The sequence below is a fragment of the Fragaria vesca genome, linkage group LG7 (assembly GCF_000184155.1).
Source record: "Fragaria vesca subsp. vesca linkage group LG7, FraVesHawaii_1.0, whole genome shotgun sequence".
Taxonomy (NCBI): domain Eukaryota; kingdom Viridiplantae; phylum Streptophyta; class Magnoliopsida; order Rosales; family Rosaceae; genus Fragaria; species Fragaria vesca.
In genome coordinates, this window is record NC_020497.1 from 18,720,274 (window position 1) to 18,747,107 (window position 26,834).

The 26,834-nt window shown below is 39.2% G+C and overlaps 8 protein-coding genes across 8 annotated transcripts; 4 read left to right on the forward strand and 4 right to left on the reverse strand.

Moving 5' to 3' along the window:
• Positions 1 to 37: 37 nt before the first annotated feature.
• On the forward strand, positions 38 to 4,705 carry LOC101293043. Its single transcript, XM_004307648.1, has 9 exons — positions 38 to 306; positions 1,159 to 1,368; positions 1,944 to 2,017; positions 2,568 to 2,621; positions 2,881 to 3,138; positions 3,252 to 3,314; positions 3,793 to 3,861; positions 3,943 to 3,988; positions 4,293 to 4,705. The coding sequence occupies exons 1-9, from the start codon at positions 273 to 275 to the stop codon at positions 4,358 to 4,360; spliced, it is 876 nt and encodes a 291-aa protein (XP_004307696.1). The 5' UTR covers positions 38 to 272; the 3' UTR covers positions 4,361 to 4,705.
• A 549-nt stretch (positions 4,706 to 5,254) lies between these two features.
• LOC101308136 lies at positions 5,255 to 8,815 on the forward strand. The gene is made up of 7 exons (XM_004308918.1): positions 5,255 to 5,913; positions 6,011 to 6,140; positions 6,317 to 6,847; positions 7,258 to 7,365; positions 7,505 to 8,053; positions 8,186 to 8,299; positions 8,669 to 8,815. The coding sequence occupies exons 1-7, from the start codon at positions 5,255 to 5,257 to the stop codon at positions 8,813 to 8,815; spliced, it is 2,238 nt and encodes a 745-aa protein (XP_004308966.1).
• Positions 8,816 to 9,418: 603 nt separating this feature from the next.
• LOC101308426 (cation/H(+) antiporter 15-like) lies at positions 9,419 to 12,185 on the reverse strand. Its single transcript, XM_004308919.1, has 4 exons — positions 11,952 to 12,185; positions 11,211 to 11,833; positions 10,830 to 10,968; positions 9,419 to 10,648 (listed from the first exon to the last, which is right to left on the reverse strand). Exons 1-4 carry the CDS (start codon positions 12,183 to 12,185, stop codon positions 9,419 to 9,421), a joined length of 2,226 nt encoding a protein of 741 aa, XP_004308967.1.
• A 1,102-nt stretch (positions 12,186 to 13,287) lies between these two features.
• LOC101293345 (protein EARLY RESPONSIVE TO DEHYDRATION 15-like) lies at positions 13,288 to 14,211 on the forward strand. Its single transcript, XM_004307649.1, has 3 exons — positions 13,288 to 13,409; positions 13,498 to 13,810; positions 13,893 to 14,211. Exons 2-3 carry the CDS (start codon positions 13,525 to 13,527, stop codon positions 14,060 to 14,062), a joined length of 456 nt encoding a protein of 151 aa, XP_004307697.1. The 5' UTR covers positions 13,288 to 13,409; positions 13,498 to 13,524; the 3' UTR covers positions 14,063 to 14,211.
• On the reverse strand, positions 14,200 to 14,862 carry LOC101293633. Its single transcript, XM_004307650.1, has 3 exons — positions 14,776 to 14,862; positions 14,605 to 14,680; positions 14,200 to 14,499 (listed from the first exon to the last, which is right to left on the reverse strand). Exons 1-3 carry the CDS (start codon positions 14,782 to 14,784, stop codon positions 14,348 to 14,350), a joined length of 237 nt encoding a protein of 78 aa, XP_004307698.1. The 5' UTR covers positions 14,785 to 14,862; the 3' UTR covers positions 14,200 to 14,347.
• A 659-nt stretch (positions 14,863 to 15,521) lies between these two features.
• On the reverse strand, positions 15,522 to 16,914 carry LOC101293929 (F-box/kelch-repeat protein At3g06240-like). The gene is made up of 2 exons (XM_004307651.1): positions 15,721 to 16,914; positions 15,522 to 15,624 (listed from the first exon to the last, which is right to left on the reverse strand). Exons 1-2 carry the CDS (start codon positions 16,892 to 16,894, stop codon positions 15,620 to 15,622), a joined length of 1,179 nt encoding a protein of 392 aa, XP_004307699.1. The 5' UTR covers positions 16,895 to 16,914; the 3' UTR covers positions 15,522 to 15,619.
• An 860-nt stretch (positions 16,915 to 17,774) lies between these two features.
• On the forward strand, positions 17,775 to 20,280 carry LOC101294215 (uncharacterized 38.1 kDa protein-like). The gene is made up of 9 exons (XM_004307652.1): positions 17,775 to 18,055; positions 18,213 to 18,268; positions 18,367 to 18,481; positions 18,579 to 18,689; positions 18,862 to 19,049; positions 19,152 to 19,208; positions 19,287 to 19,446; positions 19,533 to 19,601; positions 19,813 to 20,280. The coding sequence occupies exons 1-9, from the start codon at positions 17,906 to 17,908 to the stop codon at positions 19,909 to 19,911; spliced, it is 1,005 nt and encodes a 334-aa protein (XP_004307700.1). The 5' UTR covers positions 17,775 to 17,905; the 3' UTR covers positions 19,912 to 20,280.
• A 944-nt stretch (positions 20,281 to 21,224) lies between these two features.
• On the reverse strand, positions 21,225 to 22,591 carry LOC101294508. Its single transcript, XM_004307653.1, has 3 exons — positions 22,166 to 22,591; positions 21,837 to 21,906; positions 21,225 to 21,759 (listed from the first exon to the last, which is right to left on the reverse strand). The coding sequence occupies exons 1-3, from the start codon at positions 22,505 to 22,507 to the stop codon at positions 21,707 to 21,709; spliced, it is 465 nt and encodes a 154-aa protein (XP_004307701.1). The 5' UTR covers positions 22,508 to 22,591; the 3' UTR covers positions 21,225 to 21,706.
• Between the last annotated feature and the right edge of the window lie 4,243 nt (positions 22,592 to 26,834).

Sequence of the window (26,834 nt, forward strand, 5' to 3'; positions counted from 1 at the left end):
GCGGGCACATAACTCACTCCGGCGCAAGTTAGCGACAAGCAAGCGTGGGTTAGTAGTGAAAACGGAGAAACTGATGTGAGAGGGCGGAGATTTCCAAGAGCCTCCTCTCCAACTGTGCTCAACCAAACCCAACCTCCTTCCTCTCCTTTCCTTCTTTTATTTCAAATCCCTCTCATCGATTTAGCCTCCCAAATCCTCTCTATAAATCCACGTCTCCATCCGTCTCCTCCATTTCTGGTCCACCTCTCTCTCTCTCTCCTCTGCATTTCCAAATGGAGTCCTCTGCTGTTCTCCGATCCCTCAACTGTAACTCTCTCTCTCTCTTTCTCTCTCTCTCTAATCTCTCACTTTAATGCTGATATTCGAAGCTTGAGTTAGTATGATTCAGCTGGTTGTTTCATTTGAGCTGTGTATTTGATTTTGTGTTTGATTTGGTGAATGAACTGTGAGAAAATAGAATCAAAATGCTGTGGATTTTTTGAGAGTAGTAGAGATTTTGAATTTGTTTAAGTTATTTCCGGTGAATCAATGGAAGCTGATTCTTTACACACTGTGAGTGGAGTAATGTACTAATTGTAAGTAAATATTGATTCGGTAGTAACGAAATCGGCTCCGGTGGTTTGAGATCTGATCTTAACTGGCATGGATTTCTATGATAGAGGCTGAAGCAGCTGTTGAGGTGTACATAGTTTTTTTTTTTGTTTGCTTCCATTGTTGGTTTTAGAAATGGAGAAGTAGTATGGAAAAGATTGACTGCTTAATTCTATGTATGAGTAAGTAAACTTACTGTCATGAGATGCTCCATCCATAGCGCAGTATAGTGATTCTGGAAGGAAATTTTCTGTATATGTGCAGATATTGAGTACATAAGTTCACATGTATGCTTTTTCTTTTTGAATTCTGATATGTGACAAAAGTTGTAGTACCGTTAATATCTATCTTACTGTCATGAGACAGTCATTACATGTTTTGTTATTATCGGTTCTGTCATTCAGTATACCGCTTTGTTAGCGTAAGAGCAGTCAGGTAACACAAGCATGATTATGTGCGGATTAAATTTATATATCTATGACGTTTTTAACATTTTTATGCGAGTGAAAATTGTCAACTAGTTTTGTAAGTTTGATCTGAAATCTGATGAACAACATTATATTGCAGGTTCTGTAGGCACAGTTTCGCAGATCCGCTCATTCATTGACAAGCCTGGTGTGCTTCCGGTGTATAATGCTAGAAGGCCTACCTATAGTAGATCGTATTTCCAAGGAATGATGGTTAGTGAGAAGTTCATCTATTCCCCACAAAAGCGGAAGGGAGTCCTAATATCATGTGTGAAGACAACAGAAGCTGCCAAAACTGAGAATTCCAGTGGTAAGTTTGTCTGTCTCCAGGCTGTGAAGTTTTCTGTCTATTTATCATTTAGTAAACAAGTCCATTTACCCAATCAAATAACTGTGGATATTGACATTTGTTCTTTACTTTTTATCTTGCGCATTTGTTTTTGTTTTTTGTTTTGGTTGGGATGGGTGTGAGAAAAAGAGAAAAAGAGAACTTGGTGGGTTGGGTATTTAGATATCCGACTTTTTCACCACGTTAAGAACTATGATCAGTCCTTTAAGAAATAATGCTGAAATATGAAGCTTCCCAACCTCATTGCGATAGTCACAGTTCTACTGCATTCCATTTCCATTCTGCTTCTGCCTGGATATTTGGTAAAGTCTAAATTTACTGACACTGTAGCTTCCAGAATCATTTTGTCAATGAGAGACTCTAAGTACATGTAGGGTTTTTTTTTTTGTTTGCTTCTGGTATTCAGTTTTGTTTTCCATTATGCTTCTCTTTACTTGCTCATTATAGTCCTGCGTTTCACCATGCTAGTGTGTCAATGTCCCATTATTCAATTAAACCTGTTACATTGATATCCTATTGAATTTATGCTTCTGCAGTTTTGTTGGATACTAAGTCAGAAAGCACATCAGAGGGCTCTCCTCAAAGCACTGTGTTTCCTAGTGGATATGAGGTGAGTATATCTCTTTTAAAGAAGAATAAAAAGTAACAGATATAGGAAGCCTGGTTTTGCAGCATAATCCTTTATTTGTGGATTTCTCAATGATTCACATACTGGAATTAACTCTAAGCTCTGTAACATATGTAGGTTAACTTTAAATATATTATGATTTGTTATATTTGTATATTCTGGGATTTATTTAACATCTTTAAACCTTCCCTTTCATATATTTGCTTCATGCATTATGATGCAGAACTGTTGTTTTTATATTTGCTATAACTAGTCATGGCTCAATGCATGAACCTTGAGTGCAAAGGAGCTTCTAAGTGTATACATATACACATTTTTGCCCAAGAATGTACTTCGGTTGTTTATTTTAAGCTGTAAAAGCACATGCTTACGGAATGTCCTCCTGCCATATGATGATGGTTTCTTATTTATTGCTTCTATTGAATTAAGTTTTTTTTTTTCCTGACAAATATTGGCCAACTTAAACATTTAGTTTCGGTTATATTGATGCTTCTCTATTCTATTGTTTGACTCAAAATTTCTTTATCATCAGGCACTGATGCTAGAAGTCTGTGACGAGACAGAGATTGCTGAACTGAAACTTAAGGTGAATCTCTAAACCTATCAAGCAACTTGGTAAACTTGCTTTATACATAAACCTCGTTTAACGTTCAAAGAAAACTGCTAATCTTAACAGAAATATTCCAGCATGGACTTAATAGCAGGTTTAAGTAAAAAGTTCAGTAGACCTCTCAGGGCTTATAATGTCTTATTGTGTAGGGCTTCTCTGGAGTTGGTTGCCATCTGCAAATTTTTTGTTGCATTTACATTCTATTATTTAACTGGCATGCTTATCTCTGTATTAGATTGGAGACTTTCAAATGCATATAAAGCGTAACATTGGAGCCACCAGTGCTCCCGTGTCTAACATCTCACCAACGGTAGCGCCACCTATTCCATCTCCACCGATGGCTGCATCAGCTCCTGCTCCCCCTCCAGCGGCACCAAAATCTTCTCCTGCCAAAGCCACTCCATTTAATAACGGTTCTGTAGCTAAGTCATCAAAATTAGCAGCATTGGAGGCTTCTGGATCTAATGGATATGTTCTGGTTACTTCTCCAACGGTATGTGTGGAGCGTATCTAGGGAGGACCGAATTTTCTTTTACTTTATTCAGGACAATGTAATGCACAGCATCTAGGGTTCACCTTTTTTGTAATTTTATTTTCCTTTTCCAGGTTGGTTCATTCCGAAGGGGCAGAACGGTGAAAGGAAAGAAGCAACCTCCTATCTTTAACGAGGTATCTATTGCGAACATATTATAAGTTTACTATATGCTAAGATTTGTAGTTATAATTTCATGATGAAAAGCACCTATTCATGCATGTGTTGGTCATGTATCTGTGTTTTTCTAGTGCTTGAATCTCTAGTTGATGCAAAATTTCATGTTCTCATCTTTCATAAGCTGGAAACAAATTGTCTGATGTGACAAAAAGTGGGTGTTTTGTGAACAGTGACACTGTCAGAATAACCTATCGATTTCAAAGAACTAATTCAAGAACTTAAATGGTCCTGTAAATAATATGCATTTAGAGGTTTGCACTTTTGGTAGGTATTGTTGCTAACACTGGCTTTGTGGCAACTTTACATAACACTACAACTCGAGTCTATTAACAGCATATTGATATCATCATTTTCTTATCCAACTACTGATTGTGGTTTTATAATGCCATCTTGGCAACATAACCTTAATTGGCTTCTCTTCATACCAATATACAGGGTGATCTTATCAAAGAAGGACAAGTAATTGGATATGTGGATCAGTTTGGCACTGAACTTCCTGTTAAGGTTTGTCTCCCATTTTAGTTTCTTAATGCCATCTTTCCTGATTGACACGTCACTAATGATGGATTCTCATATCTTGAGCAGACCGATGTGGGTGGAGAAGTTTTGAAGCTCCTATTCAATGACGGAGGTATAACACCTGTTATCATTTTGAATATATAATTTCTTTCATATGATAAGCTCTTTTAACACCAGAAACATATAATAATATGAAATTCAGAGCACCAAAAATTGTTAACAGAAAGTGACACTGAATGGCTAAAACACATAACAATGTCAATACTTATGATGTTTTTGGAAGATGGTTTTGGCTCAACCTAAAGACAAGTAGACTGAATGTAAATTTAGGTTTCCCTACCTGCAATTCTGTTCAATAACTTGAATGGCTATTGATTCCACTTGTGGGTTTGCTTTAACTTGTTAATGATTCACAGATGCTGTTGGTTACGGAGACGCACTTATTGCCGTCTTGCCGTCATTCCGCGGTATTGGTGTCCTGTGAGCTATATCAACCTTCCCAGTAATTGTTGTTGAGGACCAGCGAGGCTTGCAGTTTTCAAGAATCATTCTTTCCATCTTTGTCTATTTACCTTATGGCAGTTAGGGGGGACAGGCTATTTTGCGATACGCACCTGATCATTCTGGTCAGGAAAATTGACTGTAGGTCAATCAAGGAATAATTTGAGCTTTTATGAAGGCCGTGTTGGACATTGTACTTGTTATTAGTGATACATTGTAGATGTGTTGCATATGCATGGAAGCAGTTGTACTATCTGTAACAACTTTTTGGTCATCCCTATTACATGTTCTAAGAAAAAAGAATTCTTCCTAGATCGACAATTCCTCGCACCATTTTTTTCATCCGTATCTACTCATGTTGTTGGCTATCGAAACGTTTTATAGTGTTCCGTAAAGAGAAATTTTGATCGAGTAAGTCTAGTTAGCATGTCAGGATTCGAATTCGAATCTGGGCATGAGGGTTTCACATTTGTGTTCATACTAACTTGGCCATCCTGCAAAGCCAAGTAAGTTCATGGTGTTCATTAGGGCTCTTCCTAAACGAACACGAACACAAACACAATCAAGATGGTGAGGTTTTTCTTTTCTTTTCTTAAACCCTAATGGATCTCCTACCACTCATATTGTTCGTGTCTCCGTGGCAGATAAGGATGAATGAGAAAGCTGGACAAAATTCTGGATAAAATTGATACAAGTAGCTATTTTACCTCCAGAAATGTACGTTTCAAAATTCAGATGAAAGAAAAAAAAATCCAAATTTATGTGATTAAGAATAAATAAACAAATAATTCAATAAATATTTAAAAATGAAAATAATCAAAATATTGAAAGCGCCTAAGTAGTAACGACCAACCCAAAAAAAGAAGCGCGGGTGAAAATGAAGCCCCACTCCAACACTGGCTTCGCCGCTAGTCCACTCCACGTCACCTCTCCTCCCCGATCCTCACCGCGAATCTCTCTCCGGCGACAGCTCATCCACGTTTTCCGGCGAGTATCCTACACCAAACGCCGCCAAACCAGCATCTCCGTCATTCTCCGCCGCAGTCCTTCCTCGAATTCCGATGAAAACTACTCAGACGAAGCTGGCCGGAGGAGTTCGCTCACGAGGAGACAAGCGCTGCTCTTGCCGTCGCTGGCGCTCGGCGCCTGGTTTCTCAAATCGGCCGTGGCGAGTGCGGACGACTCTCCTCCGCCGTCCGCGCCGTCAATGACGGTGCCGGTGCCGGTGCCGAGAGCCGAGGAGTTGAAGAAAGAGGAGGAGGTGATAACGTCGAGGATTTACGACGCGACGGCGATCGGAGAGCCGATGGCGGTGGGGAAGGACAAGAGCAAGGTCTGGGAGAAGGTGATGAACGCTCGGATTGTGTATCTAGGGGAAGCCGAACAGGTTCCGATTCGCGACGATAAGGAATTGGAGCTTGAGATTGTGAGGAATTTGAACAAGAGGTGCTTGGAGAGTGAGAGAGCCTTGTCTTTGGCTCTTGAAGCTTTTCCTTGTGATCTTCAGGAGCAGCTCAATCAGTACATGAACAAAAGGTTTAAATTGAAATGCTGCTTATTTTTCTCTTCAATTTGAGATTATGGATTTGTTGTTGTTTGTATTGATGGTTTTGTGTATATGTATGATTGGCAGCATAGATGGTGAAGCTTTGAAGTCGTACACTTCACATTGGCCGCCGCAACGCTGGCAGGAGTATGAGCCTCTTCTGAGTTACTGCCGAGATAATGGAGTTCGGATTGTGGCTTGTGGTACTCCACTCGCGGTACACTCTTCTATTCTTTACACATTTGTATTAATCGAATTAGCTGGCATTAATGAATGATGGTGCATTTTGTTTTGAAATTGAATACACCAATGTGATTGCTTAAGTTGTAATGTGTGTTTTGCAAGTTTAGTAAGGATTGCATAGTGAACTAGTGGTTAATCTTGTATTCATAGGTCTTACGGACTGTACAAGCGGAGGGAATACATGGGCTTTCAAAGGCTGATCGTAAAATGTATGCTCCCCCAGCAGGTTCGGGGTTCATCTCAGGCTTCACTTCGATCGCTCGCAGATCGCCAGTTGATAGCAATTCTCCGAATCAGATTGTTCCATTTGGGCCAAGCTCGTATCTATCTGCACAAACAAGAGTGGTTGAGGATTATACCATGTCCAAGATTATCTTAAAGGCCATGAAAGGTGGAGGAGCAAGTGGTTTGCTAGTGGTGGTGACAGGTGCAAGCCATGTCAAGTATGGGCTTAGAGGGACTGGATTGCCAGCCAGAATTTCAAAAAAGATGCAAAAGAAAAACCAAGTAGTTATATTACTTGATCCTGAAAGACAGGACATACGGCGAGAGGGAGAAGTTCCTGTTGCTGATTTCTTGTGGTATTCTGCTGCCAGAGCCTGCAATAGGAATTGTTTTGATCGTGCTGAAATTGCTCGAGTTATGAATGCGGCAGGCAGGAAAAGAGATGCTCTTCCACAGGTTAGCTCATTATTAAACTCTTAGGGAATTTTAAGATTATAAACTTTTATTTTCAAACTACACTACACTTTTTAATGTTGAATTTAATGTAGGAGTTCTATACTTCATTTGAGTGCTTACCACTCATGTGTTTAGTAGGAGGTATGCAGTTTTAACACAACTAGTAGTTAGCTGTTGGGATCATTAACTTGTTAGTGGAATCAGTTTGAACAACAACAATTGCTAATTTTGCCGACAGCCTGCCTTTACCAAAAAGCCATATTGGATTTGCAGATGACATATGGGGGCAAGGGAAGATGTCATGGGGTGGGTTAACGAGCTGCATATGCTTTTAGAAAATAACTATATCAATTTCTTAATGATGTTACTTTCATTCTCTCAAGAGAACCATATTTTGAAATGCTTTTCAGGACCTTCAGAAAGGACTGGATCTTGGTTTGGTATCTCCAGAGGTATTACAGAACTTCTTTGATCTGGAGCAATATCCTCTTGTTTCAGAACTTACTCAACGTTTCCAGGTGAGGTTTAAGTCTTTTATACTTTTGATAGGTATTTAAGCATATGAAACTTATTTTATATTTCTATTACAACCAATTAATGTTAGTGAAGCTACATGCGAAGGGGCACATCAGTTGATCATGGCTCATTTGGATGCAGGGTTTCAGGGAAAGATTGTTGGCAGATCCCAAATTCTTGCATAGATTAGCTATAGAAGAATCTATATCAATAACAACTACTTTAATAGCACAATATGAGAGGCGCAAAGAAAATTTCTTTGAGGAGCTGGACTACGTGATCACGGATACTTTAAGGGGGATAGTTGTTGATTTTTTTACAGTGTGGCTTCCTGCTCCAACATTGTCATTCCTTTCATATGCTGATGAAATGGATGTCCCTGATAGCATGGACGCTATTAAAGGTCTTCTTGGGTCCATTCCAGATAATGCTTTTCAGAAGAGTCTTGTGGGGCAGGATTGGAGTATCAATCATAGACTTGCATCTGTGCTTTTGGGTGGTCTGAAACTAGCTAGTGTTGGATTTATTTCCAGTATCGGGGCTGTTGCTTCCTCAAATATTCTATTTGCAGTTCGCAAATTCATTAATCCAGCTCTGGTTACTGATCAGCAAAAGAAAAGAAGCCCAATACTTAAAACAGCAATAATCTATGGAGGCTTTCTCGGAACATCAGCAAATCTCCGTTATCAGGTAGAAATAAGGGGCCCTCTTATTTCTCATCCCTTGCAATATAACAAAATAAAAACATGTTTATAGTTTCATACATCTTGATCATGTCTTCGTGTTCTTTTGTCATTGACACGAGAATTAAATGCAATGCAGATTATTGCAGGACTAGTGGAGCATAGACTTTCTGACGAATTTTCTTCTCAAACATTACTCGTAAATATGATCTCTTTTCTTTCTCGGACAATAAACTCTTACTGGGGAACTCAGGTATCATCTTGATAACCTTTCATCTTATGCTGAAGTTGATTTCTCCTTTACTTCTTCATGGCCAATTACGCCATGGCAACAAAATTTTGTTTCGTACTGAGAGTCAGGTTCCTATGTGTACACTGGTTCATTTCCTCAGTGTATTCATTAGTAGTTACATATGGTATTTGCTCATAGTAGCTACTAATGGTATGCTGTTGGTTTATATGAGCCTTTCACTACATCTGAGAATCTTTTACCATTTGTGATATTGGCTGAGTTACAAAACCACATCTTTTATGTGAACTTTTGTTCCATCTCAATAACGAAGATGCAAGTATAGTCTGCTGCATGGTATTGGGTTTTAACATGACCTCTTAACTACTGCAGCAATGGATTGATCTTGCACGCTTTAGTGGACTGCAAGCTTCGAAGAGTGAACCGTCGATTTACCAAACATCGGGTTCTACTAACCAGGTTGCATTGGAATGTAACAACACAGAGGAAACAAGTGTAGATGAAATCCAAAACAAATGAGGTGATATCCCACTTTATACTTCCATACTAATTTGCAGACTATACTTTAAAAGATGCTGGCACAGATGACAGATCTCAAAAGAAATGGATTTTGGTCCTTAGCTTTACATGTATCACTTCTATTACCCGAATGTAAATTGTTTGATGTAAGTGAAACAGTTCTTGCAATTTTGGTGATCATAAAAGGTGTATTCTTGATTTGATTTCTTAGAATCTCAGCATATTTCTCAATCTTGTTCGATCTTTTGGGCGGTAAGACTTGCATGGAAATGAATGAAGAAATCTTTATGAAATTAATATCCCTAAGCTTGTACACAAGAAAAAATAAAAAGAATTGTTCAGTTTCTTTTCGTAGGAAATTTACAGAGGCCACCCTTAGATAACAGAGAGCGTATTCAGCGCACCCTGGTGCGCCGCGCACCCGTCCATCTCCGCCGTCCATTTGACGCGGATTTTGACTTTTAAAAATGGACGGCGGAGATAGACGGGTGCGCGGCGCATCCGGGTGCGCTGTATAATTTTCGTAGATAACAAGAGAAACCAATCAACGAAAGAACAAAACAACAGATAAATGAAAGAGGATGAAAACGAGAGAGTAAAATTCTAACCCCTATTTCCTTCATTCACTGTAATCGTCCATGATGATCTTACTTGTTCATCTGGGACATCATGAATTAGTGGTTCTTTATCAACTGGTTTTGCAGTCCGACTAATTGGTTTTCCTGCTATTCTTTGTTGTTGCACCACTAGTACTGAAAGTGAGCAACGAAAATCCGGTGAAGCAAGCATATCGCCGATGATACCAAGCTCTGGGCACTCACTCCACTCACCAAGCCCCGAAAGAAGGGGAGTGTCCTGATGATGCATGCCCACCAACATCAAATCAAAGCAATCTACCATTGATCTAATAACAGAAGACAGCTTCGCTCCATCTTTTACCACTTCTTCCGCCACAACAAACCGCTCATTTCCGACATGAGCTCGTCGGTATTCTTCAAGTAAGTCGGTATCCCGCTTTCTCTCTTTACAGTTTTCTTCTCCAAAGAGAAGAAACCGTGCAACTGTTAAGTCCACATTTGGATGACTCGCCATGCGAGAGCCATAGGCCAGTGCCTCTGCATCGTCTACACCACCTAAGAAGATCACAGCAACATGGTATATATACTGGCTGGTGAGAACTGACATTGAACCACCAAGGATCCCACGATCAATGAGGATTCCAACAGAGCAAGGAGCCTTTTCAAGTACGCTGAGGTTCAGGGACTGGTGCGCTCTGTTTACTGATCCAATGGTGCCATCTATAGCATAAGTCTTGTGAAACGGCAGGATCACAATGTGTGCCCTCTTCTCAAATGCTACCCTCATAATGTCATCATGCATTGTCTGATAATGTGAGATGGAAGTGAATGGTTGGAGGGTGGCGCGCCCTTCATTGCACTCAGTATACTGCCCCAAGGCTTTGATAATTTGGTTGGACTTTGATGTGCTGCTGCCGATGCTGCTTTCTATTGTGTCCCCGGGGTGGTGTGCTACGAGAACAGGGGTGCTTCGTCCCACAAGCTCGACGAGGATGAGGGCTATAACTGCAACAGGGTTCTCTTCTGTAGAATTTGATACTTCTAAAATGTTTATCACTGTGGGAACGTTCTCCTGGGTATGGATGCAGGCCATGATTCGGAACTCTGTCTCGCGCTTCAAATGCTGGATTGTACTTCTTTTGGTAGCTGAGAATTGCTGTGAGGGATCATAGAGAAGTTTTATCAAGGGTGTTAGACAAGCTGTTACCGCTACTACCATGACCACAGCTAGCGCAAATTCTTGATCGCTCAGCAACTGCAAATTATACAGATTCACCATATCAGTGAAGATTAGAATTCAGGAAAATTAGATACAAAGACCAGCCAAGCTATATAGTCAGTGGCATATCCCGGAGCAGCTTCAGTGTGCTGCCTGAGCATTGCAGGAAGCATTTGAGAAAACAAGTAACAGAATCAATTTAGATAGAGAATTGCACCTTGGTTTGCTTCCAAATATTGTACATCACAAGCTCAGTGATCCCTTTTGCATTGAGAATAAGCCCGAGCACGAAAGCTTCACGCAAAGTCTGTTCATAATAGCAGGCTGCCAACATTACTGTTCCAACCTTAACACAACTAGCAAAGAAAAAAATTGCCCCCAGAACCATATAAGACCGAAAATCGATTGTAAAGATGTTTGTTTTCAGCCCAGTGACGGCAAGGTATGTTGGATAGAACAGTCCTGTAGCAAGAGTATCCACCCTGGCCACCACAGCCGAGCCTAGAGGCGGTCCGGAAGGTACTACAAAGCCAAACACCAGCGGCCCCAATAAGTAATGCTGGCTTGAGATCTCACTAAGAAATCCAAACACAAGCACAAGAACGAAGATGATGAAAATATGCGACTCCCTGACAACATTTTTTCCTCTGCCCGGTTTCGCATCCACATCATGAATGGCCTGCAGATATAGATAATGCCAAGCACAAGAGCAGCTGCTTGTATCACTGCCAACCATGGTATTATTGTACCTTTGTTCTTCCTATCACTCATTGCAATAGCAAACGCACTCATTATTATGCCAATAACATCACAAAACAGTGCCGTTGAGACCGCCGTGCGGCCGATGTCAGTGTTCAGCAGCTTGAGCTCGGTAAGTAGAGAACCAACCACAGCTGAACTTGATATAGCCTGCGTAGCAGATATGAATGGTAGTGCTTTCTGAAGCGTCGTGTCCATTTTAGGGACCAAACGTATCAAGAGGAAGGTTAGTCCCTGAGGGAGTAACAATGTACAAAAGAACAATGATGATCCGATGACCATGCATTTCCGTTGGGGACGTATCATTGATCCGGCATCCATCTTCACTCCTATCGAAAACAGGAAGTACGTGAGTCCCCATGTTGCAAGTGTTTCGAGCACAATGATGCCTTCTAGAGGGAAAAGGGTTTCGGCGAGTTGCTTGAAATGTCCCAGGGCAGATGGACCGAATAGTATACCACTCTGCAGGCACACATTATGTTTGTTCAAGTTAATCCCAGGTAAGTAATTGCATAGGAACATCATAGTTTCGTTTTCCTTTTAGTTCATGCTATTTTTAGAGATTGGAAACAAAGCTTACAAAAATGTTAGAAACAACGCTGGATTGTCCTATTTGTCGAAGCCAAAGATTGACGAAGGTAGAAACAAATGTGATGATTGATAACTGCACCAGAAGAAGAGAAGTGGAGGAGTCCAGGGGGTTTTTGCCGCTCCAAAAACCCCTGACGTTGACGGTGTTGTGAGGATCCTGACACACCAATGTTACATTATCTATCGCATGCCGGATTTCCGCGACATGGGAATGTGAAGACATTTCTCGTCTGTGCTGCAAATCGATGGAGAAGATAGGAGAAACAAGAACACAAACACAGACACAGAAAATTAGATGAAATGTAGCACCCTGCCTGCTACCACACACACTTACAGAGACAAAATGAGAGGTTAAGCTGGTATTTTGGGAAGTTTTTATACTATCGACGGTTGTTCATAGATTTATTATTACATATTTACATGGACTTCATCTTACTAGGCTAAAAATAAATTGTAACAGTGAGAGAAGTGCGGTGACCACAGTCAAACTCAGGTGACTGGTTGCAATGTCTTTGTTGCGTGCTCTTAGACTTTAGAGACAACCCTAAAAATAAGACCGAAAACTATCGACTAGAACTCAAAGCTAGGATAGCTCTAGAAAATGGTAGCTTTTGTTTTTAAACAGGGCTAGTGCTGCTGTCTTTAATCATTTATTAATAAAATTGTCAAATATAAAGAGAAATATGAAACTTAAATTCATAATTACAATAAACAACTAAAAAAAGTCATGAAATAATATCAGAGATCTCAGCAAAAATACATGTATTCTAACAATCACCGATTAACAAATAATTTAACTATTTCATCTCTTTTAATGTAACAGGTGACATAATAAAAAAATATGTAACTCGATTACAATGTAACATTATTACAAACCGCACAACTTTCTTATTATGATGTCATCATACAATAAATTTGACGAAATTTAGTTTCATTTTCTCAGTCAAAGATTGCATTCATTTTATCGAGTAAAAACAATACCGCGTACCTAAAACAGATAAAATTCATACTTTTCAGAAAGAAGAAGAAAAAAAAAAACAGATAAAATTTATAAGACCCACGAGATGCATAAATTACCGCTGTTGCAGTACATTGTGATTCGGTGTGTTTTTTTCGTAACCGTTCTTAATTCCACGTAATGCTTTCATAATTTTATCCTCTTATCCCAGTCGTAAGGATAAGACCAAAAGCGCCCACATTCATCTCGTGCCTTGAATACAGTGGGCTGTGTCACACTAAATTTCCAAAAACAAGCATCGGGCCGGTGGGCCCACCAATCCCACTCGCCCCTATCTGCCACCTGCCTCCTTTCTTTCTCGAACCCCGAGCAAATTGACTACTTTATACTTTTCGTTTCCCTATTTATTCTCCCACAACCAAATAAGATATTTCACATTATCCTCTCTCTACTGATTCAGCTCACCTGCCTCTCCTTCATCTTCTTCAGGTTCTTGATCTCAAACACTCAATTTTCATCTTCGTTTTTGATTCTTGTGGATTTTAGTGACACCCAGATCTTTTTTATTGCCACCCAGATCTCTGATCCGCAGTTTTTTCCGATCATGGACATCATTTCCCGGCAACAACCGCCGCAGCAGTCGAGCCTGAACCCCAACGCTCCGATGTTCGTTCCCTCGGCGTATCGGGCGGTGGAGGATTTCTCCACCGAATGGTGGGCCCTTGTCCAGTCGTCCCCTTGGTTCCGTGACTACTGGCTCCAGGAGAATTTCCATGACCCACAAAACGACCCCTTCTTTTCTGATGTTAACGACGCCGCCTTCCTCGACGACTCCGACTACATCGACGACCTCTTCGACGAGCAGCACTACCCCACCGCCGACAACAAAAGTCAGTATTATTTGTTTTCTCTTTACTGAGTCGACTCCGCGAGTCACGATCTAACTTAACTCGTTTTCTTTTTGTATAGCAGAGGTCGAGGCGGAGGAAGAGGAGAAAGACTATCACAAGGAGCTGGTTTCGCTGGGGCTGTTGAAGTGGCCGAAGGGCCGACCTGTGGCGAACGCGCCGAGGTTTATTGAGAAAGCTCCGAAGTTTGTTAATGTCAAAGTGAGTCCCAGAGCGATTCAGCAGCCTAGGTAGAGCGATTGAGTTCAGTGAGCTTCTGACTCAACCGGTTTCGTAAATACTGTGCAATGATTTTAGCTTTCGGGTTTTCTTTCTTTGTAGTTTCTTGTAATTTGCAGCTTTGTAATTCTCTGTTTGAGCAATAAAGATATCTAATTTTCGACTACATATGAATCGATGAGCGAAAGCTAGCAGCAGCTTTTTATTGCAATTCATGCTAGGAATTGAGTTAATACAAAATTGGAACTAAATGGCTTAAGAAGTGCTAGGATCAGCACCAGACTTAGATTAGATATGAAACTAAATGGCTTGAGAAGTTGCTTCATCTTGTTGGTCCCAAGGGATTGCTGTCTTCTTGATCTTCTGAAGAGCCCTGATGACTTGTTCTGTGGTGACATTTCCGGTCACGATCACCTTGTTCAGCTGTGTATCCACATCATAGGTTTCGATATCTGCTGGGCAAATCAAAACAAAGGTTTTGAGCAATTTTCGAAATGAGGGATTATTAATATGAGGGGCGGCATGGAATTGAGATGTTTGAGTAGATTGATGATTACCTTCGATTTTCTTGATGGCCTTGAGGATTTTCTTGATGCATTCCTCACAGTGCAAGCCCACCTTCAATTCCACAACCTAATGCACCAAGAATCGAAAACATGTATGCCATTAGCGCAATCAAAATGAGAAATCGATAATACACATGCCAAGATTGTAGTGATGAAGCTTACATTTCCCATTCAGGTTTGATAGAGGAACAATGAATGAAGCCTCTCAACTGTAAGGAGAGTAAGATTTGAGGGGAAGGGTTTTGGTCTAATAGTGATGTCCCAATTGACACATATTAATAAACATTGGTGAGTGATTGAGGGTATTGGATTCTTTACGTGATTGATGGGAGCTGGCTTCAACTTTTTCTGTGCAAAGGTCCTTTTTTGTTGATTAATGACCTCAGAGCAACTAGCCTCCGCAGAAACCATGAAGCTGCAGGGTTTGGCTGAGACAAAGATTGAGAATTTATTTGTTTTTTACCAGCTTATTCATCAAAGGAGCCAAGGAGGGCCCTGATTTTGAATGGTGATTGAGAACTTCATATTCTTTTCAAACAGAAATCTGGAATGAACGGTGAATTTCAATGCCAGAGTAACACAGAGAACAATGACACAGAAAATGTCCACTTCTTTTCTGGGTATTATTACTAATTCATACTTGGATCATAATTATTGATTCCTTTGTTGCTGTCTTCCACTGTTATAAAGCTAAGCCAAATGTCAATGGGGAAACAAAGGAGATTCATGGGTGTAATGATGAAAACTATATCAGGAACAGAAGCTTAGATCCGAACTAGAAGTCTAGAACCCCTGACTATATACACTAATACACATCATCAAATTCTTCTAAGAAAGCTACTGAAAGTCAAACTCAAGTAGCTATGAAAAGAATTTTCAGGTTCGAAAATGCCGTAAATTCAAAGAGACAAGTAACCTTCTCAGTCCTACAGTGAGAAGCTGGTATTTCTAAGGGTACAACCTCCTCTTTTGCACCCTTCTTCTCCATTGTGATTGCCTCTGGACTTTAACCTGCCACAATCCACACAAACTTACGAAGGAGACAGAAAAAAGGCCTTTGAACTTGACCAAAAGAAGATCACAAATTCACAATGTTGGTTCACATGCCTGCGTCGTTGCCAGTTTGCGGTGAAACTAAAGTCTCTAGATACGTAATTGCTTCCCTTTGGTCTGATATATGGTCTGATATATAAGTAGTTGATTCAAACCAATACTCCACATGAGTCTCGAAGGAACTCATAAATGTTTTTTTCTTTGGATCATATAGAGCCAAGCTATTTTTACAACACTTGATTAAAACTTCACCATTCTCTGAAATGCATAAAGGCCTCCAGGACAAGACCTTTGTAGGCAAAACCTCTAGAGGAATTCGTATGACTTCAATCCAAGATTCTTTTACCCCATATTCTTTCATCATCCATATACTCACACCGTCATGCCTTGATATCATGTATAAGGTGAGACAATTAGCCATAGTCCCAATTCCGGCAGAGAAATTAAGCCGATTATGGATGTAATACTGATTAACAGGAAAAGGATGTGGGAATGGCATCATCACTTGAAGTGTCTCCTCCACCAAATCAAAAGACACTATTTGTAAAACAATAATTGAATCACTACCATTGCTTCGAAGATCAACATGTACCCAATGTAAAGCTTCATTTAGCAAGCACCCCTGCCCGTTCAACCTCACATGTCTATTAATGTCTCGATGGATCTTCCATGAACCAGTTTTGAGTGCAAAGACCTCAACTGTGTTGTGGTTAGAACTGCCTCCAACTACCTTGTAGTCTTTGGTGGTGGAATCGTAACCAAATCCATAAAAACTAGATTCATTGTTGTTATGAAAAAACGTAGCAGGTTTTGGCAACAGCTTGGAGTCTCCGGTACAAGGATTCCATAAGATAATGTTGTCATAGTCAAGTGCTAGACATATCAAGCCATTGAAAGAACCAAAGAATTTTGAAGAAGAGGTTGGGATCATTACCGGATAATCAAGCTCTCTGGTTCTTTCAACATGGCCTCCAATATACTTGAATAAAGGTTCATAGTCTACGGACCGGAGAGGACTGGTTCCGAGGAGGAGCTTGAAGCTCTTGGTGTTCATACTGCTCAGGTGCATACGGGCAAAACTAGGATCGGAGATCAAAGCACACCATGACTTGCAGACACACCGGAATCGTATTAGAGATTTGACCGGTAGCTTAGACAGTATGCTAACGATGGCATCGTTGTCAAGAGAACAAAGTCGTCGTAGCCTACCGGAGCTGGAGGAGACCATTGCAAAACCTTATTAGACAATTTGGTTATGAGATAAGAGTCATATATAAGACCAACAGAATAGGTCGACCATCTTTGTTTATATCAAGTGTTGCATAAACAACACCTGTGTTAGATAAACATCCTTCTTTTCTTCCTTTTTTAACACACCATGCAGTACGTGGTAGGATACGATCATACGAGTACGTATGTATGATTATCATCCATAATCCTACATACGTTGCTGCCTTCAATCTGTCTTTGAAAAATGTGGTATTTATTTCTAAATCGTTATACTTGGGGGATAACTGATAAGGGGAATGAGATGAGAAAAGAACGAGAGTGCAAACATTTCAAAGGAAAACCTAAATATGTTTGATTCCATTCACACTAAACACCCTTAAAACTAATCATCTTAAATGACGAAACCATATAATTTAGTTTGTTTAAATAAGCATAGGTTTGTTCATAATTAATTTATCAATAACTCTTTCTGAGTCTTCTTCAACTTTTCCTCTAAAAAAAAAAACCCTCAAGTGATCGATTTACAAAGTTATCTCAAAACAAATAAATTTTAAGCAATTATGACATTTAAAATTTCCACGAATCCAACATGAAAGCTTAGGATTGCTTCAAAAGTTTCTTTGCTCCGGCTATTAAAACAAACCCAACATGAAAGTGAATGACAAATCTAAACATTACTCCACCTGTATGGATCTGATCAAAACTAATTAAGCTTAACAGATCATATTAGATATTTTGCCTCAAAAACTTGAACCGATTTTATTATGATATAACCGTTGACCAAAACACCAAATGATCAACCACGTGTTCTTCACCCATTGGTTAGTTACAGTTTTTTCTTTCCCATTTAGTATTGTTTTATTTTAGCTTTCTGCTTCATCACTACCAATTGGCAATTAGATATAGAAAACTCAAAAAAGCTCTCATCTTTGCTTCTTTCTTCAGCTTCCCTCACCTTTTCCTGGTAGCTGAGCCCACCTGAGGCTCAGATTACCAACGACATTGCACAATGGGAAACGCATTGAGGCTTCTTTACGGTCATTGCTGCAAGCCCACCACCACTGAATCCGACTCTCTTGGCCCCCACGGCGTTTCCGCCGCCACTGTCGGAGTTTCAGCTCTTGCCCGCGATCTCTTCCACTTTGAGAACACCGCCCAGGTACGTTTCGGATTACACAAAGCTCATATAAGTTAGATTTCTAGACATGCATGGTGATTTGAAGTTTCTGCCTTTCTGGGTTTTGTTAATGTTTGATCCCAATTAAGTAAAGTTGACTTTTTTAATATATGTTGTAATTTGTTTAATTGTGATTAAGGTCCCAGTAGGACTGAATCAGCATGTAGTTTCATCCAAGAAAGCTCAAGCTAATTGGTGAGTGATGATCAGAGGTCTACAAATGATACCTTTTTTGGGTGAAAAAAATGGTTAAAAGATTTGATTTTTATGTGTGGATTTCGGAATGTGTGAAGGTATAGAAAACTAGTTGAGAGCTGGAGGGAAGCGAGACCACCACCCAAGACAGCTGAAGAAGCAGCTAGGCTTGTTATTAAAACCCTCAAGAATCACCAAAAGGCTGATGTTGAGGTACATTTTTGAAGCATTGCTGCTATAATTTGTGATGCTAATTGGTATGATGGAATGTAGTGGCATGTTAATACTATTTTTAATGATTTATGTGAAGGGATTATTGGCTTTCTATGGTCTGCCACTTCCTCAAACTCTGGTCCAACTTTCGACTGGGGTCCCAACTTCATTGCCTCAAGGAGTACAGTATGAATTCCAGACATTACCGGTAATAGCAACAATATTGGTTATTTATTTTCTTGGTACTCAAGGAGTACAGTATGAATTGCAGACATTACCGGTAATAGAATTGGTTCTTTATTTTATTAGGACTCATTTTCGGCTAGACGAAGTGTTTTTGAACTAGTTCTGATGGGTGAATCACTTTAATGAAACCATAGGTTGATGCAAAAGCAGTTGCAGATGGCGATACAGTGACAGTCTATGTGAGTACAGCAGATCCTAGGGAGTCATCTAATGTTCCGACTGAGGTACAAGCAGCAATCATCCAAAGAGAAAAGGCACGCGAGAAGAGGAATTATGCCAAGGCAGATGAACTTCACAAAAAGATCATTGATGCTGGATACCGGTTGGATATTCATAAAGTTCTATATATTGATCATATGGAATTACTAACATGTAGGTTTTAAAATAGAGAGGGTTACAAAATTTCTTTTCACTCTCCACTCAGGGTACTACAGTTTCAAAACGAGGATGTCCTTGCGCGGAAGTATAGGATTCGACTGAGGTAAGATTACCAGCTTATGCGATTTCAAGCTGGAGCTTTTTCTTCTGGTGACAGTTAATTGATTCTAAGAGTAAACAGGGGAATAGATGCACCAGAGAGTAAAATGCCTTATGGAAAAGAATCCAAAGATGAGCTTGTTAAGCTTCTTCAGGGCAAGTGTTTGAGGGTCCTTGTCTACGGGACAGATCGTTATGGCCGTTGTGTAGGTGACATATACAGCAATGGCATATTTGCACAGGTACTATATGCTACCTAAGAGGAATCAATTTCTAATGTGTATTAGCATCAAGTCTCTGATCTGTCTTATTTTCCGATCTCAACTAGGAAGTAATGCTGAAGAAGGGGTGTGCATGGCATTACACAGCCTATGACCAACGACCGGAACTTGCAAAAGTGAGTATTATCATATTACTAATTCTGTAGATAGTGCACCAGCATTATACCCAAGTCATATATTATGATAAAATTGTAAAGTACTATAATCTGAGGGTATGTAGTGTTTAAATTGAAAAGATCTTCAAGATCCATACCTTCCATGTTCTGTGTTACTTTCAAAAATTTAGTTGTATCTACACTAACTATTTCCATCTATCAAATATACCAGTGGGAAAGAGAAGCTCAAATGAAGCGAGTTGGCTTATGGGCTTCATCAAACCCTGAGAAGCCATGGGAATGGAGAAAGGATAGACGTGAAGGCAGATGATCAATTATTGACAAATGTAACTTATCAAGACTGTCTACGAACGTCTGAGTGGAAACACTTGTGAGACGCAAGATTATGCCTGAAGTGCAGGACGGGAGGTCTGTTTAGGGTGAAGAAATATATTTTGTACTATATGCAAGTTACATTCAATGATTCAATGAACTATATGTATTATGTAGAGTCATTTGTATTTATGTATTCCTGCCGGTCTCTCAGGGTTATTTGAATCGTATGATGCAGCTACCGTCAAGGACAATAGTAAAAATGAAATTAGAGTAATTGGTAGAGACCAAAATGTTGATCTGACACTTTTATTCGCAAGACCATCAGCAACCGTGTTTATTTTTATATATTCCATTAAAATTCAACAAATCAACATAATGAAATTTATGATCTTCCTCGGTTGTCATCACATGAGAAGCTACACCTGCATAGTATTGGTGATTGGTTTGTTTTGGATTGTTGACCATCAGGATAATCATTATCCTCTAAATCATTTTTCTTGACTTTTAATATTATGCTCTACAAGATTGGTACAAAAATCAAAACAAGTAACAGTCCATGAAATAGTTACCAACAACTTTAACCGAGTCCATCTACCCATTCAGATCGTACTACTTCATTTATTAGTTTTCTCCAATATCACACTCGGGGCATAAGGATGAACTAGTGAAAATTGATGAGTTGTAATCTATTGAAAGAATCATTGTATATACAAGTGTCATTTGAAAATTATTCCACTCTAGATGCCAAAAAAATCGTCTATCATGCTAATTCCATTTTACAGTTAAGTTTCATGATCAGTCCTAGCATTGTTCCCATCTGTCCTATGAAAATACAACTTTCATGACTTGCACTAATAGTTGAAGCATATTGACAAGCCGGCAGATCACGTTGATGCCAAAAACAGTGCGCAGATTCCAAATAGTGACAATCTTATGTTAGTAATCATAGCAGGTTCCAAATAGTCGTCCTGTGTTCCAAACAAGGTACAAAAGGAAATCTCTGCTGGCAAAGTACACACATAATGAACATCATGAACATTCTTTTCATCTCTTCAAGTATCATATCTTTTTTTTTTTTTGGTAAACAAAGAACTTCTATTATCATATTGATCACTCAAGCAGGCTGAGAGGATGATCTCATTATGCTTAGGTACAGGGAGGTGAACCAACACTGTATAACCTAGTGACTGCTCTGCTCTTCTGTAGGTGGCCAAAACAGTCTCTTATCAGTACAGTTCTACATCCGGACAACATATCCGGTGCCCTCAAAACCAGCATTACATATTTACATTATCTTACCTGATATGCTTTGAGATTTATTTGAATCACTTCTATCTGAATTGCAGAACGATCTGCATTACTATTTTTTGCTGTCTAGTTTTATTCTGATCAGAGCTATTAATAACATGTTGCAGGAAAACATTTACTACACAGATTTATAGAAGTTCCTTCCTATTTAATATTTCTAGCAGCTACTTGCTTTGTGACCAGAATGCGATATCCCTAAATACAAAGGCATGTAACTCCACAAAACTAAGTTCGTATATAGCTATAATACGAAGGCCAACTCTTAATTACTCATTATAGGTTTCAGAATTCAGTTACTTGCATTGAAGGCATAACTTCAGATAGATAATCAAAAGACTTGTTTATGCAGAGGTAGATATCAATTCTTCCATTGCTTAGTTATACGTCAAAATCAAACCACAAAGCTTCTTCAATAACAGTACGAACGAAAGAAGATTAACCCAACCTCAAAAGTAAATTTGAAACGAAAGTGCAGTTGGCCTTTACTTTGCAACATCTTCCAATTCATCCGAGTCGGAATCACTTGCGTGGTAACCTATAAGACACCAACAAAAATTCAATTACAACAACTCACACCAATGTTGCAACCAGAGAGAGCGAGACAGAATGTACCTGGTTGCTTCTGGCTTACTTTCCAAACTGCCCTTCGACTTCTTGAAGCTCTACTAATCCAAGCATGTCCCTAACATACAGATAAATCACTACCATCATTCAAAATGCACAACTCACAAGTTCAGAACAAGGAAAGATGACACATGCTTCATTGCACTGAATCATACACATAAACATTCATTTTTTCTAAACTCATAAACTAAATAAAAAATCGTAATCATGTATCCAATCCTAATTCACCCAATACTGAACTAAAACCAAACAAGCTCATAAACAAAATGCAGCAAAAAAAATACGATCTTGAAGTAAAACCAAGTAAAAAAGGGGACCTTTTCTGGGTTCTTCTCAACACCATAGCCACTGTGATACATCTGCCCCACCAACACCTGCATTGCGGTGTCGCCGCCCTTGGCCTCCTTCAGCGTGTCCTGAAACCACCGCTTCGCACAGTCCGATACAACCCGGGCCAGCGGGACCCGACTCTGCCCTTCGGAGCTCTCCATCTTCAGCCCGACTAGCTCCGAGTCGACCCGGAGACTGGTACCCGTTTTCGCGGTTTGCGGCGGCGAAACCCGGACTTGGATCGGGCGTGTCGGGCGCGAGAACTTTTCGGAGGCGATGATTCGGGTCAAGTTTTGGAACCGGGTCGAGGAAGGGAGGGACTTTCCCATTAAAGTCGGGATCTTTCTGGGTCTTGTTATCTGGTTTTCATAGAATTATTGGCTGCGTTTTCTGGGATCTTCAAGTTCTTAACCACTTCCATTTGTTTTTACCTTTTTATTGTTAGCGAAGGGTTTAGGCCTTATATATGGGCCCAAGCCCAATTCATTTTTTTAAAGAAAAATAATTCATGCGGGCTAGCCGGAATTGAGATAGGGCTAGGCGGTCCAAGTGACCTGGGTCTGAACGGGGTTGAAGGGTCCACTATTTAAGTAAAAGAAAAAAACAAAATTATAAAAGAAAATGAGAGCATTTTCAGTACACGGCGTGTATCTTCATATACATGAATTATCATAATTAGAAAAAATAATATAGAAACATGGTGGTCAAACATATTAATTGTTATGAATGGTTAAAATTGCGTCGTGCATACAAGAATTTCTTAAAGAAAAGTAAATTATGTGGGCTAGACGTGAACGTGGTGTGGCTAGGCGGAATCCACGTGGCACGGGTACTAGCATGTTGTGGGGTCCACATTTAAAAAAAAGAAGAAAAAAACAGGAACTGGTTCAATTTGGTCATGGCAGGAACACTGGTACAACTTGTGCTTCAACACCGCCTCCGGCAAATCCAGCCGCCCTTTCTTCCGGGACTTGTTTGAAACCGGCGGCGGCTTCGGCGGGCAGTTTCTAGAGTGGTTGGGTACTGTGGAATTGTTTTATCATACAAGAAATAGTTTTACTTTGTCAAAACACATGTATTAGATCTGTCTATCATTACGGAAATGTGGATAACGCTCTGTTTCATTTATCAATTTTCTTATTTTACCATGTGTTTCCTTATTTTCAGGGTGTTAGTCTTATCTAGGGTTTTCTTAATTGGGGGTTATGAGAAAAAGACATAAGCTTGAATCTTTCTCTCCTCATTAGTTAATTTCTTCCTTCATTAGAGGAGAAAACATGCTTATCTCTTAAGCCGTACTTAACAAACTCTTATACGTACCAAAATGTGGACAAAATCAAAGCTAAATAAAAGTCCCTTAATTTGCCGTCCTGAATCATAGTTGGACCTTAACTTGCACAAAAACTCATAGTCACACGTCATGAATTCAAGGACTTTTAGTACATGCTGAGTTGCTTGTTGCAATCTAAACACATAGGATGCAAAACATATTCAGGCAGCTTGTAGATTAAATATTCACAAACCCTATAATACTAGCCGAAAATCAGAAACATAGAGAAGTATTCGTACGTTATACGAAACGTGCTGATTTGTACGGTGTTATCTACTAATTAACAAGTAGCGGATGGCTGCATAATAAGGATTAAGAAACCTACAACTTGTTAATTGACCATTCCACATGATTAAACATCTCCAGAATATGAGTAATCAAATTATAGAATACAATGAACAGGGTGCTTCTGCTAATCTCTACACGTAAGATGCATGGAAATGAAATATTAGGGCATATCCTGCAATTTGATATAGATCGACATGATATAAAGAAATACTCGTCTATTGTGAAAGGTCTGTTGTTATCGATCTGCAAAGAGGTAGAAGGCTGCACGATAATGATTAAGAAACTTACAGCAACTAGTTAATCAACAATTTGATCATTGTAGCACTAACATATTACATATATGAGCAATGAAATGATTGAAAACAATAAACCTATAGTGCAGGCTAGTAATTATAAACAAAGAAGGATGAATAATGACGTTTAGAGACTTTGATTAAGAAAATAATGATCGTGATATCCACAATCCATGATAAGACTAATCAGTAATCACTAAAGGAACTTGAATTAGACAAATGGCTGGCATTATGCTTAATGCTGTATAAGACGCAATAGATTTTTATCAAACTTACGACTTTTTCTACTGATAAGATGAGTTTTGCAGGTAACCTGTCAATCAATTTCTGTATTATTATTGATCACTTAACAACTACAAATGGCGAAAGAATTGGAGTGGTCTTTATCTAATAGGAGCTTTAGATTATCGATCAGCATGGCGTAATGCTATCATTTCCTTCTTTTTTGAATTCCAGCATCTCGTACCAGTCTATTCTCCACGCATGAACTGCAAATAGTACTGCAAAGCAAACTACTATTAAACCACTACCTTTGTTGGTTTTATTGTCTACAGAATATTATAAGGGAATCCAAAATGCTAGAATAAGCTAGATGGTTTTCCCCTGGGCATGCTAGAATCATCACGTCAGAAAGAGTTTGCTTTTCAATCCATTTATTTACTTATAAATTTTTGATACATGCTGGGAATTATATGCCCTATATATTCAAGGAATCGTTTGAAGATCGTTGGAATCAGTTCCATAAGCCAGGTTCTTCTTCAAGTGTTTGATGCCTAAAAGGGTTCCGAACTAGGTCCTGATCCAGCTCACTTCACTCAACTAGCAACGTTCCGAATTTGGTAAAATCGACAATATTTCTCTCCCATGCATTTCATACCTCACAATTGTAACAATTAAATGATTTAAGACAATAATGAGCATATAGGGGGCAAGTAAATGTGACAATGTCGACAAGACAAAATTAAGAACAAGACTAGGTATACAGATTGTTTTTCAAATATTATCGTATGAAAATGCGACTTAATTTCTTCTACTAAATTGTTGAATGATGAGTTTTCAAGCAAACTATCAAATGATTTCCGTAATCGATCACTAAACATACAAATGGCCAAACCAGTCTTTATCTAATATGAAATTCAGGTTATCAAATATTGCGTGGCTCTCACATATCGCAAATAAAAAGTCCGATCCATTCTAACTCCACACAGCTAGCACCTCTATATTGTAGAATATCATAAGGTAAATCATAATGCTACATATCTCTGCTTGATTGCAGACATGCATATCAGTACTCAAAAATCCAGATATATTGATAATATATAATGAAGAACGTGCAATTATTAGAAACAGATGAAACTGGTCTTCATATATAGGAACAAATTAAGAATATAACTGTAGATATATCCGAATATCAACATACATTTCCAACTTTGGCATGATTATTCGAATCGATTCCCCCATCCAAATCATTCCTGATTGTGCTCCCGGAAAGTTCATATATGTTCAAAACTTCAATTTAATCTAGCTACCTCATCCCACCCAAGTGACCCAACTCAATCAAAGTAAGAAGCAATTCTAAGAATATACTATACGTAAAGAGCATATACGTATCAACTATCAAAACCTATCTTCTCCCGTGCGGAGAAATCAGATAAAATATGGAGCTGGAAGATTTTTGATGAACAATTCCTACCTTTCACCGACTATAACACTCAAGTCGTATACACTACAACAATATGGAGCAATGGCCACACAAGGTTTAATTAGGGGTTTTGCAAATCACCTCGAATACTCACACTAATACCCTCATTTATCACACTTAAGGAAATGCAACACCTTCAAATGCCACAAGATGTGTGGTATTTGCTCTATATTGTTGCAGTGGTATTGCTCGTACCATCGTACGTAGTATAATTGTTGAGGACCATGAACATCTATCTACTCATATGGCCCCCATGCCTTGCATATAACTTGGTCGTTTCTTGAACTATGTATTCAAACTCTCTGGATTAAATATTTAAATTAGATCGAATATCGATCACGTCGACTCGTTCAACTAAAATAACAAAGCTTTCTTAATGCTTTGTTTTAGAGCAACATACCTTTCGTATGATCTTCCTCGTGTTCGATTGAGTGTAAGGTCGGTGACAATGAACTATGAAAACAAAACTCCTCAATGTATTGGCTTTTGGAGTTGGATTATCGGATCAATTATTCGGAAACAATGCAACAAAAATCTGCCGGAAGTATTAGGCTGCCGATCCCATGGAAATAGCGTGATAAGGTCCCCACCAGTTAGGGCATCAGGGCATGATATTCACGTTCCGACATGATGAGATTCAACGATCTGATATGTTTCACTGTCACTGTAATTATTATCAAAGTTTCCCTCGAAGAACTGTGGCCAATCCCAGACCTCTGGAAACTGGTATCTATCTACTCGTTCAAATTCTTTTAGCTTTGTATGAGAACCAACCCATGGGTCACGAGTCAAGTAGTCAACAATTACCACTTGAGCAAAGGAGTGACAACCTTGACTGTTGACTGTTATGTTGCATCTGTATGCTTCACAATTATTGCTAGCCAAGCTCCTTCTGGGAAATCAACGATATTTTTGTTGTTCAATTCATGAATATTGCCTAGAACTTGGAGACTTGCAAACGGATATCTGTTGGTTATGAGTTGTATTTTTCTAGCTAGGATACGTGAGTTTGGAGGGCAACTTCAAGCTCATTAAATATTTTG

Excerpts from the sequence above, each read along its gene's own strand:
- LOC101293043 (XM_004307648.1), top strand. The coding sequence starts at position 273 with ATGGAGTCCTCTGCTGTTCTCCGATCCCTCAACT. Across the intron at positions 2,622-2,880 it reads TTGCTGAACTGAAACTTAAG|ATTGGAGACTTTCAAATGCA; the intron begins GTGAATCTCTAA and ends TCTCTGTATTAG. Across the intron at positions 3,139-3,251 it reads TTCTGGTTACTTCTCCAACG|GTTGGTTCATTCCGAAGGGG; the intron begins GTATGTGTGGAG and ends TTCCTTTTCCAG.
- LOC101308136 (XM_004308918.1), top strand. The coding sequence starts at position 5,255 with ATGAAGCCCCACTCCAACACTGGCTTCGCCGCTAGTCCACTCCACGTC. Across the intron at positions 6,848-7,257 it reads AAAGAGATGCTCTTCCACAG|GACCTTCAGAAAGGACTGGA; the intron begins GTTAGCTCATTA and ends AATGCTTTTCAG. Across the intron at positions 8,054-8,185 it reads CAGCAAATCTCCGTTATCAG|ATTATTGCAGGACTAGTGGA; the intron begins GTAGAAATAAGG and ends AATGCAATGCAG.
- LOC101308426 (XM_004308919.1), bottom strand. The coding sequence starts at position 12,185 with ATGTCTTCACATTCCCATGTCGCGGAAATCCGGCATGCGATAGATAAT. Across the intron at positions 11,834-11,951 it reads GCGTTGTTTCTAACATTTTT|AGTGGTATACTATTCGGTCC; the intron begins GTAAGCTTTGTT and ends GTGTGCCTGCAG. Across the intron at positions 10,969-11,210 it reads TTTTCATCATCTTCGTTCTT|TTGTGTTAAGGTTGGAACAG; the intron begins GTGCTTGTGTTT and ends TTTCTTTGCTAG.
- LOC101293345 (XM_004307649.1), top strand. The coding sequence starts at position 13,525 with ATGGACATCATTTCCCGGCAACAACCGCCGCAGCAGTCGAGCCTGAAC. Across the intron at positions 13,811-13,892 it reads CCCCACCGCCGACAACAAAA|AGGTCGAGGCGGAGGAAGAG; the intron begins GTCAGTATTATT and ends TTTGTATAGCAG.
- LOC101293633 (XM_004307650.1), bottom strand. Across the intron at positions 14,500-14,604 it reads GGCCATCAAGAAAATCGAAG|ATATCGAAACCTATGATGTG; the intron begins GTAATCATCAAT and ends TTTGCCCAGCAG.
- LOC101293929 (XM_004307651.1), bottom strand. The coding sequence starts at position 16,894 with ATGGTCTCCTCCAGCTCCGGTAGGCTACGACGACTTTGTTCTCTTGAC.
- LOC101294215 (XM_004307652.1), top strand. The coding sequence starts at position 17,906 with ATGGGAAACGCATTGAGGCTTCTTTACGGTCATTGCTGCAAGCCCACC. Across the intron at positions 18,056-18,212 it reads ACTTTGAGAACACCGCCCAG|GTCCCAGTAGGACTGAATCA; the intron begins GTACGTTTCGGA and ends ATTGTGATTAAG. Across the intron at positions 18,482-18,578 it reads ACCAAAAGGCTGATGTTGAG|GGATTATTGGCTTTCTATGG; the intron begins GTACATTTTTGA and ends ATTTATGTGAAG.
- LOC101294508 (XM_004307653.1), bottom strand. The coding sequence starts at position 22,507 with ATGGGAAAGTCCCTCCCTTCCTCGACCCGGTTCCAAAACTTGACCCGA. Across the intron at positions 21,907-22,165 it reads TTGAGAAGAACCCAGAAAAG|GGACATGCTTGGATTAGTAG; the intron begins GTCCCCTTTTTT and ends TCTGTATGTTAG. Across the intron at positions 21,760-21,836 it reads AGTAAGCCAGAAGCAACCAG|GTTACCACGCAAGTGATTCC; the intron begins GTACATTCTGTC and ends GGTGTCTTATAG.